The 17,324-nt window shown below is 42.6% G+C and overlaps 1 protein-coding gene across 4 annotated transcripts in view; it reads left to right on the forward strand.

Annotated features, from left to right (window-relative positions):
• The window catches only part of FRMD4A (FERM domain containing 4A), a 284,467-nt gene that overhangs the window by 78,587 nt on the left and 188,556 nt on the right, over positions 1–17,324 (forward strand). For all 4 annotated transcript variants that reach the window (XM_087420815.1, XM_004425353.3, XM_087420814.1 and 1 more), the window contains exon 2: positions 16,574–16,639. In XM_087420815.1, coding sequence (XP_087276941.1) covers positions 16,574–16,639 — 66 coding nt within the window. The remainder of the gene's footprint in view (positions 1–16,573; positions 16,640–17,324) is intronic.

Raw genomic sequence — 17,324 nt, forward strand, 5'->3', positions numbered from 1 at the left:
AAAAAGAATAGAAGATATAAAAAATGAAGTAATTCTTCAAAGTGGGAAGAACTCTGTTGAGATATGCTGCTGTGTGATTGAACTTTCCATGTCATCCTAATGGTCTGTCTCTTTTCTGAATACCTCTAACTCTCCTATTTTAAATGGATTTATTGCTATATCACTGACATACAATAAACTGCACATATTTAAAGTGTACCATTTGATAAGTTTTAGCCTATGTCTACACCTGTGAAACCATCCCCACAATCAAAATTTGTAACTCCATCTTTTCCATCAATCATATTTACTTAGACTCTTGTGTTTAAAGCTCCATGCTAGACGCTATGAAGATATAAAATGGGGGGCCAGCCTGGTGGTGTAGCGGTTAAGTTCACGTGTTCCGCTTCAGCTGCCCTGGGTTCGTGGGTTCGGATCCTGGGTGTGGACCTACACCCTGCTCATCAAGCCATGCTGTGGCGGTGTCCCACATACAAAATAGAGGAAGGTTGGCATGGATGTTAGCTCAGGACCAATCTTCCTCACCAAAAAAAAAAAAAAATGATATAAAATGTAGTCACTATCCCTGCCTTGTATATTTGCTCTGATTTAAAATTTTGGCTTTGCCTACACAGTTCTCTAATCACAAACTCATTTCCAAGTCTTTTCTGAAACATGTGATGAAAATACACTCAAGTTTGGTTACCCAAGGGTTTGGAATGACACGTGTAAACCGTTCGACACCAGTGATACTGGTTCAATAAGGAAAGAGGAGACTCAGGAACCCTGCCATCTTTAATCAGTTCTGATACAGGCAAAAACACATCCGTCTTCCTTCTTTCATGGAAACAGCCCAAACAGTAGGCCCAGTTTCACCCTATTTTTCTGTGTGTAATCAACACAATAATTACCTCCCGCCGAAAGCTTGGAGAAATTGTGCTGTGTCCAATTAGAGTTTTTGATTTGACTAACAGATACACCATAACATCTTTACTTCTGTAACTGCTCACGAATAATATGCATCCTGGATATTTTTAGATCTCCCATTTGCCATGGCCATTGCGTTTTAAGGCACTGCGTTATTTGTTGTGACAGCATCTCCACTGAGAGGCTTGTGGACGTGGGGTGAAAAGGAGGGGGGAGGAAGCCCCTTTGGTTGGAATCCTCTCCCTCCGCCTTTCCACCCCTCTCCACTTCCCGTTCTTTCCCAGCCTGATGCACCACCCCCCGTTTTAAGTGTTTTTGGGGAACAAGTGGATCAGCTCTGGAAACTTGCCCTGTCCGTGGCGCTGAGGCAGCAGAATCAGGAGCCCCAGGAGCAGGTCTCCAGGAGGCATTGGGGGTGGTTGACAGGGCAGCTGGCCAGGCCAGTGTTGAAACCTCCGACAAGATGAATGGAAGCAGGGAGCTGCCAGCGCAGCCCGTGCAAGTGCAAGAAGTCCCTGCCAGTGACGCTCCAGCGGAATCCTGTCCAGAGAACTCGGTTATGTAAACATCCAGCCCAGACTGACTGCCCCATACAGATGTCGGAGGTGTCTGTAAAAACTTCCCTTACTGTAAGCTCTGCAGGTTTCCAAGCTCTCCCTGCAGCTTTGTATTGGGGCATTGGGAAGGGGAGGGGTGAGGGCTTACTGCTGCCTCCTGGAGCTGGGACCACCCTGCGGGAATGGCGGCTTTCCAGATGGAGGGCATCTGTGTCCCTCCGATCTGCTCTGCTGTGATGCCACTGGAAATTGGATCTGATTTAAGCATGAGTCTCAGGAGGGTTGACTGTTGGGCTGGAGTGCTTCCTTCCAAACCTGGAGGATATGGCATCTGAGTACCTTGGACCCTGGACTCGGGCACATAGGACATGAGTGGCTGTGTTGTATCCCATGCAGGTTCTGTGAAAGCAGGTGGCCTGGTGAGCCATATACCCCTTTCCTAGGTGGCCGTTCTCTCACTGTGTTTCAAGAACCACCAAAGACCTAAGGGTGGAATTCCAATAGCTTGCAGATGGTATATAATACTCTAAGGATGGAATTCCAATAACTTGCAGATGGTATATAATACTATTTTCTGGCCCACACATCTCCAGGGGTAATGAAGAGTAGGACTATAGTAATACACAAGAGGATTGTTTATGGGAAGGCAAAGTCATTCCTAAACTTTCTTATCTATGTGGCAAGACTCTCCAGCTACCGCACATGGCAGATTGATGTCAATTCTGCTCATTTGATGTGTGCTCATGTGGATAATACAAACTACAAAGAATGCATATGTTCCTCAGCTTGGGTTTGGGGGTATGTTTCTGCAGAATAGGCAAATTAAAACATATCTCACTGAATGCAGATTAAGTTGTATAGGACCTATATTTCATAATTGCCCTTGAAATGATATATAAGGATATATGTTATTTAAATATATATTTATTAATTCATGTAAAAATATTGATCAAGTGCCTCTTATGACAGTCACTTTATTCTATTTCAGTTACACATATATATCATTTTAATGTCAGTAAAATATTTACAATAAAAATGTGATATCTTACTATGTAAGACTCAGAGTTGCAAATAGTGCTGTCTCGTCCCATTGATAAAAACATAAGCAAAAATTTAAAAATTTAAATTTAAAATGACAAATTGAATTAGATATTGGAGCAAAATAGGCAAATTCGTGTTACCAAGAAAATGTCATTGAGGTTCTTGGTTATCAAATATATGAATACCAAAGCAGCAGTAGACACATGGTGACGCAGTATCACATTTCAAGTGAGGACATTTGATTGCACATTGATACAGCGCAAATTGGTAGGAAAAAAAACCTAGAAAAATGTGTTTGTGCCTGCCGGTTTGTATTTCAATTTTTTAACGTCGGCTGAAGCAGTAAGTGGATGTGGTGAATTTGTTTCATCAAACACATCTAATATTGTAACAGGAAGCGTTATGAGTAAACACATGAGTGTTAGAATGAGTGTGTTTTCTTGGAATTCTCATCTATAGATGTGCACATATATCTCTGGCTTATACCTTAGAGTGTATCTGTCCCACCTTCCCTGGAGTTCAGTAATCCTTTCTACAACATCCCTGGCTGGTGCTCTTCTGGCCTCTTCCTGATCACTTGCAGTGATGATGGGAACCTGTTTGGTTTTGAACATGATGCTTGTTGCTTGAAAGTTCTCCCTTCTGTTAAATTCGTATGCGTCTTCTGGAACTTCCACTGATTGATTGTATTTCTGCCCATCAAAGCGAAGTCCTTCTCCCTTCTCATTAAATTATCAAATTTAATCGACAAATTTAAATCATCAGGTTATCATGTCCCCACATCCAGGCATGCCCAGGACAGTCCAGTTTAGACCCGTTATCTCTGTGCAATCAATAATAGCCTCCCTTTTCACTCCCAAGTGTCTTGGCATGGACAGTAGGTTACAGGTCACCCTAGCACTGGAGCCTTTGCTGTTTAGGCTAAGCATGCAGTTTTTCCATCAGTCCTGAGAAGACATGGTTTCCAGATCTTTACCCAGTCTGACTACTCTTCTTTGGCCTTGGTCCAGTTTCTTTCATTTCGCACATAAAATATGGTGCCCAGAATTGAACACAGATTTCCAGAAATGGTTTAACCATAGTGGAATGTAGGAGGCCTCTTAATTCCATTATTCCATTATCTAGCATATAACCTAAGAATAGGACCTCAAACTATAAATGGTATGATCCCAACTTGTACATTTTGAAGCTACCATCTAAACCTCTTTATCATCCGTAAATTTGATAAGCACTTGCTGTGTCTGATTACAAATATTTGGGGGTAATACAGATATGGAGAAAGACAGCTTATATTTAGTGTCTCTTGACCGTTTTCCAAATGTTTGCATATCTTCTTAGGCACCGAGCCTCAACACCTGCAGTTAGAACCCTCTTTCCAGTCTCCCCTCATGTCTGCATCAGTTAGGATTAATTGATTTGAAAACAATGTTCAGTGGCTCCTTACTATTTCACCGGTGACTTAGCCATCCTCAGACCATTGGATATATGGTTGTTCCTCCTTGTTCTTGTAAGTAGGGTTCTCCAGCTGTGTTTCTCAATGCTCCTCACCTACCTGCCACTCTGTGCTCCAGCTCTGCTGCACTGCTGATGTTTCCCGAACATGCCATGTTCTCTCCCCTTCCAGGCCTTCTTACATCAAGTTGCCTCTGCCGGATGTCCTGTTCTTCAGATATCACTTCCTCACCTGAGTATTGACCAATCTCCTGGTATGAGTTAGGTTCCTCCCCAGTGTCCACCCCATAGCATCTTATACACACCCTGTTGTTATATGGATTACACTGTAATTGCCTGTTAATGTGGGTATTTCTTCTGCTGGACATAGAAGCTCCTTAAGTATAGGAACAAAATCAAGTTCATTGGGATACATCTAATAAGATGCCTGGCCCGTGATAAATGCACCATAAACACTGGCTGAATGAGCGCACGCTGTGGTGGCCATTATTCCATATAATCCTTTAACCCCATTCCTCTTCTTTCATTAGGATAGATTATGGATCACTCTCTAGATTACTAGAGAGATAGATCTCTTCTCTGGAAGAGAAATTACAGAGACAAAGGATATGAACTTCTTAGCCATTTGCATTTTCGTTTTGTTTATTTCCCGTAGGGTATTAGTGTCTTCTAATTAATTTGTAATTATCTACTAATTAAAATCATTTTAACATATTAACCCCTCATTACAGTTATCATCTTCCCCCCAAATTTGCATTTGCTTTTTCTTTTTGCTTATGGTGCTTTGTGGAGTAGAATTACTTTTTTTTTTTTTTAAGCATTATTTTTAATGTAGTCAAATCTATACATTTTTCCCTTTGGGCTCACCTATTGCTTTTATGCTTAGCAAGGCCTAATAAATAGTTACTGATTTATTTTTAATATTTAACTTTATGAAGCATCTGGAATTTATTTTGGGGAAAGAGGTGCAGTTGGTTTATCTTCTTTCATGAGTTAGCCCTACCGTTTCCCTTCTTCATTGAGGAGTTGGAAACAAAACAGGAACTGAGTGGTTCCGAGGTTCATCTTGTAACAAAAAGCCATTGGCACCAAACGATGAAAACAGTCCTTTCCTTACTCTTCTTGCTTGGAAGTACCTTTAAAGGCTCTCTCATTGTCTTTAGACTTTCCTTGTTTTAAATCTCAGCTTTGGCTTTCTACCTCTGTCTCTGAAAGTGTGTGACACTCCCTCATCTGTGGCCATAGCCCGTATAATGCACGCTCCCCCTGACACGCTGGTTGTGTTAGACTCACATCTAGTCTTCTCTGGGAGTTCTCTGTGCAGATACTCCGTGTTCTTTGGATGTCTCCATCTCTACTTTCTCATTCAATTTTATTTCTATTGTGTTATCAAACTTTTACTTTTATAGTCTCCATCTCATACAAACAATATCATTTTAGATCCATAGAGTCAACTTTATCTTTTTTCTGGACTTTTAAAAACTGTTTTTGGACCAGCCCCGTGGCCTAGTGGTTAAGTTCGGCATGCTCTGCTTCGGTGGCCTCGGTTCAGTTCCCGGGCACAGACCTACACCACCAGTCTGTCAGTGGCCATGCTGTGGTGGTGGCTCACAAATAAAAAGAGAAAGATTGGCACAGATGTTAGCTCAGGGTGAATATTCCTCAGCAAAAAAAAACACAACTGTTTTCTTTGAGTCTGGGATTTGCATCTGACTCCCCATTTGTCCTCCTCTTCTACTATAAAAATTCCAAGTACAGTCATTAAAACAAAAGAAAAGGGCTGGCCCCGTGGCTTAGCGGGTAAGTGCTCACGCTCCGATACTGGTGGCCCAGGTTCAGATCCCGGGCATGCACCAACACACTGCTTCTCCGGCCATGCTGAGGCCGTGTCCCACACACAGCAACTAGAAGGATGTGCAACTATGACATACAACTATCTACTGGGGCTTTGAGGGGAAAAAAAAAAATTAAAAAACAAAACAAAACAAAAGAAAGGGTAGATATTCTCCTTTTCTTTGGAAAAAGCATCTTCGTTCCACCCAAAAAACTCTGACATTAAGATACTGAAGCCAAAGCTCCTTGTGACAAAGAGCAGGTGTTACTTTCTTTGGTCTTTCTCACTCTAAGGAAAACAGTGGGATGTTGGATAGGTATGTAGGTTCTTGTTGCTTCTTTGCATGGTCTTTTTTTTCAGGATTTATACCTCACTCAGCCACCTTTGAAAGATGTCTGCCTGGACACGTGCGCTGTGAACAGTGTGTGTGTTAAGAACAACACTGTGAACCTGCCGAGAGAAACAGGCACAAGAGGCCCTCATCTCCTCCATTCACGCTGCAGACTGCGGTCTGGCGGTTCTTGTTGTCCACGCCAATACTGCCCCACATGTCATAACTGACATTCCTGAACCTCGTTTCTTAGGCCAAGTTGGGGGTTCCTTACATCAGCTCTCTGTTGATGATTGCCGGCTGGCACGGGATGACTCTGGGAGCCGCTGCTGCTGGGGACAAGCACTGGGCCTCTAGGCACCCTGTGTGCATGAAGTGCCCCCTCTGCACATGACCAGGGCCTTGTGGGGCTCAGCGCAAGGGACAGCCACCCAGATGTACCCTGTCCAGACGAGCCTTCTCACCCACTCTGACAGTAGCAGAAAAGCCGGTGTGAGTGGACACAAACCTGCAGCCCCACCCAGGCCATCTGTAGGGGTGTGTGTGTGTGTGTGTGTGTGTGTGTGTGTGGGCGGGGAGGGGACACTCTTGCCTTTCTGCCACTCCTGCTCGGAGTAGCCTCGCATTCCCTGAGTGGAGACTTCTGAAGGTAATATTGGCTGAGAACCTCCTTCGTCCCAAGCAGAGTTCCATGCTCTTTACCTGCATTAACTTAGTCGTTCCTCACAGCGCCCCCTCCAGGTTGGCACGTGATGGTCTCCATGTCCTAGACTAGGGAATGAGGCATAAGTTGGCGCAGTGACTTGTGGAGGGGCGCGCACCCAGCTCGCCCATGGTGAAGCTGGGGTAAGACAAACCCGGGCACTGGGGCCCCAGGCCCTCCTCCCGTCCTCTGTCAGCCACAGCGGGGTGGCCTGGGGAGAAGAGCTGGGAAGACACGGTGCCTGGCATCACGCCTGGAATGGCTGCCAGGTGCGGTGGGAAGATCCCCCCAGGGCAAGGAGAAGGTGCGTGCGTCCGCAAAGCTGAGTCTGGAAGAATGAGCACAAGTGAGTGTCCATCTTTCCCCCAGGCCAGTGACCTCTAAGAAGTGGGCCGTGCTTTTGGTCACCGCTGTGTCTCCAGCACCTGGCTCAGTGCGTGGCATTGAGTAGGCATGCAGGGATGGTCCTTTAAGTACAGGAGTGAAGAACAAGTGCTTCCAGGCAGAGGAGACAGCCTGGGCCAGGCCCTGAGGCAAGGGAGAGGGTGGCCCTCAGAGCAACAAAATTGAGACGTCCAGGGGGCTGAGTCTTGGGACTGGGGGACCAGGGGAGGGAGAGCATTTGAGAAAACCGGATCTAGTGAGGTGAGGCCAGATGTCAGAGGGCTTGTTATCCAGCATTCAGATACTCATCCTTCACGGAGGGCAGCAGCAGTGCGTGATGAAGGAGAGATGTTGTTTTACAGCCACATCAGGCATCTCCTGCTCAGGCCTTTATTCCCTGAGGCCTTCCGTCCAGATCTGCTCGGATTCTGCTCTCTGCACATTCCCACCTTCTGTCTCCAGTCAGCCTCTATTTAGACGACACAGGAGCCCCCTCTGATCGAAATTCCCTCCCCTATAAGGAGTAGGCTCTCTTCCCTTCTCCAACCCCTCTCCAAACAATAATAATAACAGTAAGACAATCCAGTGTCTAGTAGGATTAAGTCTCCATGTATCTTCAGAGATTCCAGTTGCTCCAATTACAGAACAAAAGATGTCTGGAATCCTAGGCCTGAGTAGAAAGCAAAAGTTTGCAGATGAGTTATGAATGAAGTAAATAAGTGTTAGTAAGTGTATTTAATAATATACTTGAAATGCAGGTAGACAAAATCCTGTCTGCAGGAGATACTCAAGCAGCGGCAGAACCTAAGTGTGACAATCAAGTCACTGTTCTTTAGGCGTCCAGCTAGTTCGAATGTAATGCAGAAAGTACAGTGTAACGCTGCCACCTTCAGAAGCCGGACGCCTTAACTGCACTTAACTGAAGTGAGCTGACTGCTCTGGGCGCACCAAGTCGGTGTCTGTGGTACGTAATATAACTCCAGAGCCCATGTGTTCGGATCTCCCAGTGTGCTTTCCTCCTGACCATTTAGTCAGAGGGCTGGCTCTCAGAGAGAGGAGAGCGATTGTCTGTCCTGCTCTGGCCCTGGGTTGAAATGCACCAACTGGAACTTGACCTTCCATATCTGAGATGCACCTGTCCGACCTCCGTATCAATAGCATGTCCTCAAGTTGCAGTGTCTTGTTGGGAGGTGAAAACAGTACCCCTCCTTCCCCACATCCCACAGCTTAGCTTTGGCTCCGGGTTCCTCTTCGCGGGGATCGCACGAGACCATCGGTGGAGCTTCCTGGCTGTCCTTACCTCTTACCCGTCTGGGTCCATTCCTCATCTCCTAAACTTTAGGCCCAGAGACTGATTGTCACTGTTTTCTGACCCTCTGCCCTGCAGTGCCGTCTGGAGAGGATTGAAATGGATTGTCTTACAGGACCTGTGGCTCGATCACACACAGCAGTGGTCTTAGGGCGGTAGAGTCAGGGGCCAAAACTCCACCCCACACACAGCAGCCCTATGCTGTCCCCGTACCCTGGGTGTACCCGAGACACCACTTCTCTTCCTGCATTACTAGAAAAAACCCCATTTCCTTTTGCTGAAGGCAGAGAGAGAGAGAGAGATCTGAGCAGCAGCACTAAAATGTGTTTCCCAAAGATGCCGCAGTAAAACGCTGGCCCTACGTATGACCCTAGCAAATGCAGACTTGCAGAGGGCTGAGCCTCGAGGAATGCAAGGCTATTTCAATTTTTGTATTACATTGCATTGCCATGTGAATTTGTTTCTAATAGGGCCACTCACTTAATCACTTTCATCTGAGTTTTATAAGTTACAACTGTATTTAGCAGCCAGGAGCCTCAAGGACATGCCTGTGTGTGTCCTTTTAAATCCAGGAGACTCATGGTAAGGACAGAGGTGAAATAGTTTGCCAGAGGTCATGGAGCAAGTAAGGACAAGGTCATTCTCCCTGAATCAGACTCTGGTGTCTAGACCTTGTATCGCCTTTCCTTCCATTATCATCTTATTTTAATATGATGTCGCTTGAAGGCAAAAAGGGTAAGCTTGAGATAAATCAGACAGACGGAAAAACTATAATAAAAATAGACAATATACCTTTAACCTTTAGAGGTTATGAGCATCATGCCCTGTTATTATATTATAATATATTACATTATAATAACTGTTGTTATATCTATTTCCATGGCAGTGAATGGATGCATATTTTTAACAAATTTTAATTTGCCTGAAGTCCTTTCTATCTGCATTTTTACTGTGGGGTTGAGTTTCTTGAGGCCACCTGACTGTCACATTCATTCATCTCCTGGGTGTGGCAGCTTTATGATTATGGAGATTTTATGATCTGGCGACTTTTTGGTACCGAGATGGGTCGTTGAGCCTTCATTTGTCTGAAGAGGAAATTGAAGTGGAGAATGGGATGTGACACGTTGAGGTGACCCGGAGAGCAGAAGCTCCAACAATGAGTTGCACTGGGAAGTTGTAGTCATGTCTCTGGAATTTCCTTCTGAGCCACAAGATGGCCTGGGTCAAAGGGCGGATTGCGAGGTGCTGCTGTAATATATCCGGCATCTTTCAGATGTTCCGTGGTTTAACGGACCATGCTTCATGAGGACGTGCTGTAAGACTTTGGTCTCTGTATTTGGGCCTGGCCGGGACGTTTTTGAAATGAGAATTTTCTATTTGATGATAAAGTTTCAAAGGATAGGATTTCAGGTTGTTTGGAGGAGTCTTGATGATTTTCCTAAATAAAGCATGTTTTGGAAATGTTAATTCTTCACTTTATACCATTCTAGTGAGTCTTTAATATTTCTTATTTTATTGTCTCATAAAGTTGTCATCTCTAGAATGAATATGAGTCACAACTTGGTAACTTACTGTGCACAGAAATGTAAACAAGTAGGCATGCGGTAACTAGGTTAAATGTTTTTGCAGCCTGTGAACGTTACTCTAAGAGCTCTCCTCCCCATGGCTGTCCCCACCCTCACCCCAGCCCTCCGTGTCTTAGTGATAACAGTTTCAGTGTAAATATAGCCTCAGGAAATATAATGGTAACATATGTTAATGGAATATTTTTTAGTTTTTATAAACTATGTATTTTTTCTAAGTTCAGGACCTGTTACCCTGTAGTCATTTGCACAACTGCATTATTTTCCATCAAAATATTATAAACAGTGGAACTAGGGTTATTTCTTCAGAGTGCTTCCTCCACATGTCTACACCATAGTATATGAAATATTTGGCAAGGGGATGGGGCCAGCCCGGTGGCATCGCGATTAAGTTCGAGCGTTCTGCTCCCTGGCCTGGGGTTTGCTGGTTCGGATCCTGGGCGTGGACCTACTCACTGCTCTTCAAGCTGTGCTAAGGTGGCATCCCACATAGAAGAGCTACAACTCTACAACTATGATATACGACTATGTACTGGGGCTTTGGGGAGAAAAAAGAAAAAGAGGAAGATTGGCAACAGTTGTTAGCGCAGGGCCAATCTTCCTCCAAAAAAAAAAAGAAGAAGAAATGCATTAAAAAAAAAATATTTGGCAAGGGGCAAGAAAAAGGGGAGAGAGATCTTCCGAGAAGTGGCTCAGAGAGAGAGAGGGAGAGCTGATGTATAGACAAAAAGGACATAATGAGAAGCAAATTGAAATAGGGTTTACTTAGTTTTGAATTGAAAATATTCTTAATAAAATGTATTTTCACATACTGAACTTGGTCCCCTGTACCTCTCCATGTAAAGCACCCCAAAATCACCATTTGGGGGAGTTTGACATTGCTAGTTAATTAGTTATTGTTTGTTTTTTAGTAATGCTCTGAAGAGGGGAGTCCTCTGCCACATTTGGATAGTCGTCCCTTCCACCATCAGGAATATATATCAGGCTATTGTCGATGAATGCCCTGAAACCCAGATATTTATAATTCCTCCCTTTCAGATTCTGTGCTCCCTAAATTGCTTCTGGTCACAACTGGCTTCCCATAAATTCTGCCTGCAGGGAGAGAATGTGTCAGACCTTCAGTCTTCAGATTTCTGACCCATGTGACAATTATAATTCTCATTTGTAAATTAATTGATTTGACTTGATATGTTAAAACCATAGGCAATCTAAAACGAATTTGCTGAGAAAGAAGCTTCTCGGCTTCATTTCCTATGGCTGACCTCAAACACGGTCATTCATTTTTCCAGAACAAGTTTCTTTTTTATATTTTTTTTAACTGAAAAAGAAAGAAACAACAGAAACAACACGTTATGTACTATTTGGGTGGGGGGAGGGAGAACCACCCATTAGACTGCCCTACCACATCAGCTGTTTTATTTTTGTCTCCTGATTCCTGTCCATCTGCATGACAATTTGATGGCTGCTTTTATAGGACATGTGTCATTTCGTATTCTGCTATGCTTGTGTAAGCTAGTATCATAAATGCATTTCCATGTTTATGCATAGTCTTCATGATTCAGTGTGTGTCTTAACAGCAAAGTTGGATAAATGAGGTGGACACCTCACTTTCAAAATACCTCTTTTCTGTATATCCGTTAGAATCAACACTTGGCAGGCCTCTGCTTGGTGTAAATTTGTATTGCAGCAAGACGATTTACGTTGGAGTGGTAGCCAGCTGACATCTACGAGAAGCCTTGTTCTCCAAAAGGATTTCCTTTGTGGGTGATGCCAGCACTCCAATTGTGCCTGAGCAGCTGAAAATGAAAACAAGGAAAGCAGTATTATTTTACAATTGTTAGTATTCAAAAGAAAATTTCAGTATGCCTGGCAATCCAGACAAAGCTACAGATGTTCACTCTTTCTCCGCACACACCCAGAATGGTAAACCTTTTCTGAACCGATGATGAGAACAGGATACTCCAATCTTTCTTCAGTCTGGAACAACAAATAGGTCTCCCCTTTGTGCAAAAAGCCACAGCAGTGCTGTCGAAAGAAAGTTGTACTTTCAAAAACGTGATGATTCAAAGTTGAGTTTCTGTTGGGACTCACTTCTCTGTGCTGACTTTTCTCAGCCACATTTTGCCTTCCAAAGGGGAGGCAGCTTATAAATTCCCTATTAAAATAGGGAGTGTGCTTATAAATTCCCCAGGACTTAGCACTGAGCTTCTGTTGAAGAGAAGAATGCAGTGGAAGACCTTGGGTAGATCTTAACATCTCGATGCTTAGTGACTTCCTTAAGTTGCTGAGCGGATAAGGTGAGATTAATGTGATGAAAATCTTATGTTTCAGAGGCAAATAAGAACCTCAGGGTAAACTTTTAGGTATGGGAATGAACTCAATGTTATGTCACACTTTGCATGCTTTGAAATATTTTGAGAAAATGATATACTGCCTCTTCTTTATTACTGTGATTAAAACGTTGAGATGGTAATGTCTTTCAGATACCAATTTTCCTTTGTTTTTAGAAAATTTATTAGAATGTGAATAAGTAACTCAAAGACACGTTTATATCCTTAACCTCTTACAATAAAACGAAACTCAAAACTTGGTGTTTTAAATATGCAGCATTTTAAAAAATTAAATGAGTTTAAATTAAATAAGTTTTTAAATATGCAGCAGGAGAAGCAGAATTTCTTTCTTAAAATTCTCCCCTGTCCCTACCCTTCGGAGAATTTTCTCAAACCTGTAATAAGTGTTTTCAAAGGAATTTGAGAATAATATGCTAGATGGTTGTAGTACTTTCCTTCCTAGAATTTCTACTCTTATGTTCTTTCTGATAAGAACTGAATTGCTGAATGTCTAAAATTTTATCCCAAGTACCTACCTGTGCAATTGCTGTCAACTGCCCTGTCGAAACTTGAACATTTTTGTGTACTTTTGTTGTGATGAAATAATCGTTTATACATTTTGGTATGGCAGCACGAATTTTAGTCTAATTTAAAATTACAGTAGTTTTCCTTGAACTTGAGGGAATGAAGCTGATGGATTTTTTTCCCCAGCAAAGCCATTCATTTACTTTGTAAAAGTTTTTTTCTTTCTTTTTTTATTGAGATATAATTGACTGATAACACTACATTAGTCTCAGGTGTACAACATCATGATTTGATATTTGTCTATTTTGCGAATTGGTAACCACAATAAGTCTAGTTAACATCCATCACGGCACATAGTTACAAACATTTTTTCTTATGATGAGAACTTAAAGATATACAATTCTCAGATATACAATTTTGGATATACAATTCAGTATTATTTACTATAGTCACCATGCCGTACGTTACTTCCCCGGGACTTATTTATCTTATACTGGAAGTTTGTACCTTTTGACTCCATTTACCCATTTTGCCCACCCCTCACCACCCCACCTCTGGCAACCACCAGCTTGTTCCCTGTATCTATGAATTTGGGTTTTTTTTGGTTTGTTTTTTTGGTTTATAGGTTCCACATGTAAGTGAGTGACGCTATGTGTCTTTCTGTAACTTATTCCACTTAGCATAATGCCCTCAAGGTTCATCCATGTTGTTGCAAATGGCAAGATTTCATTCTTTTTGATGGCTGAATAATATTCCATTATATATATATATATATATATATATATATACACCACATATTCTTTATCCATTTATACATCATTGGACACTTATGCTGCTTCCATGTCTTATCTATTATAAATACTGCTGCAGTGAACATGGGGATACCTATATCTTTTTGGGTTAGTGTTTTCATCTTGTTTGGATAAATACCCAGCAGTGGAATAGCTGGATCATATGGTAGTTCTATTTTTAATTTTTTGAGGAACCTCCATACTGTTTTCCATACTGGCTGCACCAGTTTGCATTCCCACCAACAATTCACAAGGGTTCCCTTTTCTCCACATCCTCGCCAACACTTGTTATTTCCTGTCTTTTTGATAACAGCCATTCTAACAGATGTGAGGTGATATCTTGTTGTGGTTTTGATTTGTATTTCCTTGATGATTAATAATGTTGAGCATCTTTTTATGAGCCTGTTGGCCATCTGTATGTCTTCTTTGGAAAAATGTCTCTTCAGATCCTTTGCCCATTTTTTTTTTTTGGTGGTGGAGATCAGCCCTGAGCTAACATCCGTGCTAATCCTCCTCTTTTTGCTGAGGAAGACTGGCTCTGAGCTAAGATCTATTGCCAATCCTCCTCCTTTTTTTTTGTTTCCCCAAAGCTCCAGTAGATAGTTGTATGTCAACCTTTGCCCATTTTTTAATTGGATTTTTTTTTTGCCATTAAGTTGTATGAGTTCTTTATATATTTTGGATATTCACCCTTATTGGATACATGAGTTGCAAATATTTTCTCCCTTTGGGTAGGTTGTCTTTTCATTTTGTTGATGGTTTTCTTCGCTTTGTAGAAGCTTTTTAGTTTGATATCATCCCACTTGTTTATTTTTTGAAGCTGATGAATTTTTTTAAATTAAGTCCATTGGCTAGGATGCCTGCTATGTGCACGGTTGATAGACTCTAATGGAAATTTAGCCCATTTTCTTGCTAAGGCAATTAACACTTGAAGTTAAGAGTGAATAAGGACTTTGCATGGGCCCATCTCAGGTCCATAGTTGCCTGCTTTGTGCAAAATGGCAAGCCTGTGGATTGAAGTTTTTCCTCAAATTGTACTCTATTTCAACCTCTCTTAGAGTGCTTATGAGTATGTGAAATTTTTCTTGATGATTTTTCTCGGAGCTGGGGACTGCTGAGTCATTATTATATCAGATTCGAGAGACTTTTGATTTTAGCCTCATCCAAGCAGGACATGCTGTTTTGGTTTAGATCCCATAACTAGGGAAATTGGACTTGAATGAAGCGTGATGAGTTGGCTTCTTTTGAGGAAGGAAAAGGAGAATTTTCTCATGGGAGTATTGGACGTGCTGATGGTTAAAGAATAAGTCTAGGCTAATGGTTAGAGAATAAGTCCTGTTGAGCAAGAAGAGAAGAGGCTGTCTTTTCCATCTTTCCTGGAGAAAGTGCTCATGAGAAGAGACTGATGGCCATGCAACAGGCGAGGCCAGGATCTACCCATGTGCATCCTTCCTTTTGATCTGCATGAAGTGGCTGGTAGCTGGGGAAAGAGAAGGTGGCTTCAGTGAGGGCTCTGGAGTCATATAAATACAAAGGCTAGAAAGAACCTTATGGGTCTTCTGGGCCAGGCAGTGGTGATGGAGCTGGCTCATACCCACTTGTGAGAGTCAATTGTTAATTTTCAGGAATTTTGCATTCTAGTTGTAAAACATAGCCGTTATTAAAAGTAAGTTGTATAAACTTAGAGTTAAATAAGTTATATTAAAAACAAAGATAATAAATAGGCAAAATCCATCACTTCCTAATTATTTGACTATCCTTCGCTATCGTCTGTGCTCTTGAGATTATGTCTGTCTGTTGTATCTGTCTGTTGTAAATGCTATCAGTGTTGTGTGACAGTAGCTTGAAATCAGACATAGTGAAGATATGTGGAGTGCAGCAAGACAATTTTTGGTTAGAGTGTTGGCCAGCTGACATGTACGAGAAGGCTTGGTCTTGGGAGGATTTCCTTTGAGGCTGATGCTGGGGCTCCAGCAAATGGTAGAAATTAAGGCTTTTTCCTTCCAGAAAGCCAGTTATTAAACATTCAGCAGCACCCCATTGGGCCCAGCCCACTCATGCTGTATGTGAAACTGGGGCGCAGAGATGAACAGAGGCTTGTCCAAAGCCTTGCAGCCAGTAACCGGTGTGGCCAAGACTCAACCTGGGTCTCTGGTGCCTGTCTAGCTGCTCCTTCTGTTACATCGCACAGAGGTGTTCATAGTGCAAGGCACAAGGGTTTGGGGTTGGGTTTAGTTGTGAGCACTTATCTCCCGGGCTTCTCTATCATTGGTAAAGCACTGTAGGGACCAGGGTCATAAACGAGGAGAAGGGGTGATTAACACAGAAAGCAAATGCAGTTGCCAGAGGGGTGGTCATCTACTCTCTGGTGATCAGTAAGAGGGACAAGTCCAGAGGTGACGGAGACCAGATACTGAGGTCTGCCCCTAATGCGTGGTGATAAAATAATTGAATGGAAGAAAGAATGACTAAAGCATGAATAACACTTATCACCACCTGACAGTATGTGATATATGTCTTTGCTAATTTATTTTACATCTCCCCATAAGAATGTAAGCTCCATGAGGGCAGGGACCTTGTCTTGTGTGCCGCTATACACCCAGCTCCCAGAATAGTGCCTGCCACATAAAAAGTGCTCAATAAATATTTTTGAATGAGTGAATGGATGAATGAACCAATCCTGCCACTCCTTGGCATTATATAGTACCAACTCCCAGGGGAAGTTTGGCCCAGAGGAATATGCCTGGTGGCATCCAGCATGGGAGACCCTCTAACCATTGGTCAGGCTGCTAGACTCTCAGTGACCATGATTTCTCTTTCTTCCTAGATGACGGAGGGCCGTCGATGTCAAGTACATCTTCTTGATGACAGGAAGCTGGAACTCCTAGTACAGGTAAATGATTTGTGGCCAACTTTCCAAGTTTCTTCTGAGACTGCTGTGGTTCAGACTTTGATTCAGCTGAGAGGGGGGGAGAGTGTAAACTGTGTTTAAATCTATATCTATTAAAATCTTTGAGAGAAGGACTAGGACACACCATGTATTTTTGTCTGTGTGCGTGCTATTTTTGTTCATTCTGTTTCTTTGTACACCACGCCTGAGGCGTTCAAGGCCAGATGTATATCTAACCTATTGTTGCAAATCTCTCAAAAAGGAAATTCCACAACTGCCATTAGCTATTCTTTGTGCTTGGAAGGAGTTAACCTATAATATAACCTAAATACTCTTGCTGCAACTAAAACTGATTTAGTTGTTGTCTTTGCTCAGGGGGGGATAGAAAACAGTTCGTTATTGTCAAGTTAAGCTTACATGGATGTGAAGAAAGAGAAGCAGTCTCTTGGCTCTGTCTCCTCTCCAAAAGCTGAGTAACCCGCTTACCCCATCCGGTGGATCAACGTCACTATCACTCTTGACCATCCGGGGAAACTGACACACAGGAAAAAAATCGGTTTATCCCCAACTAAGAACACATCCATGTCAGAGAAGTCAGAGCGGTCATTAGAATCATAGACCCAGGTCTTGTTCAGCTTACTCTTGGAAAAAATCATTGTTTTACCCAGAACCCTAAAGAAGGTGAACT

Source organism: Ceratotherium simum, chromosome 32 (assembly GCF_057802395.1).
Source record: "Ceratotherium simum simum isolate JZ-2026a chromosome 32, ASM5780239v1, whole genome shotgun sequence".
Taxonomy (NCBI): Eukaryota; Metazoa; Chordata; class Mammalia; order Perissodactyla; family Rhinocerotidae; genus Ceratotherium; species Ceratotherium simum.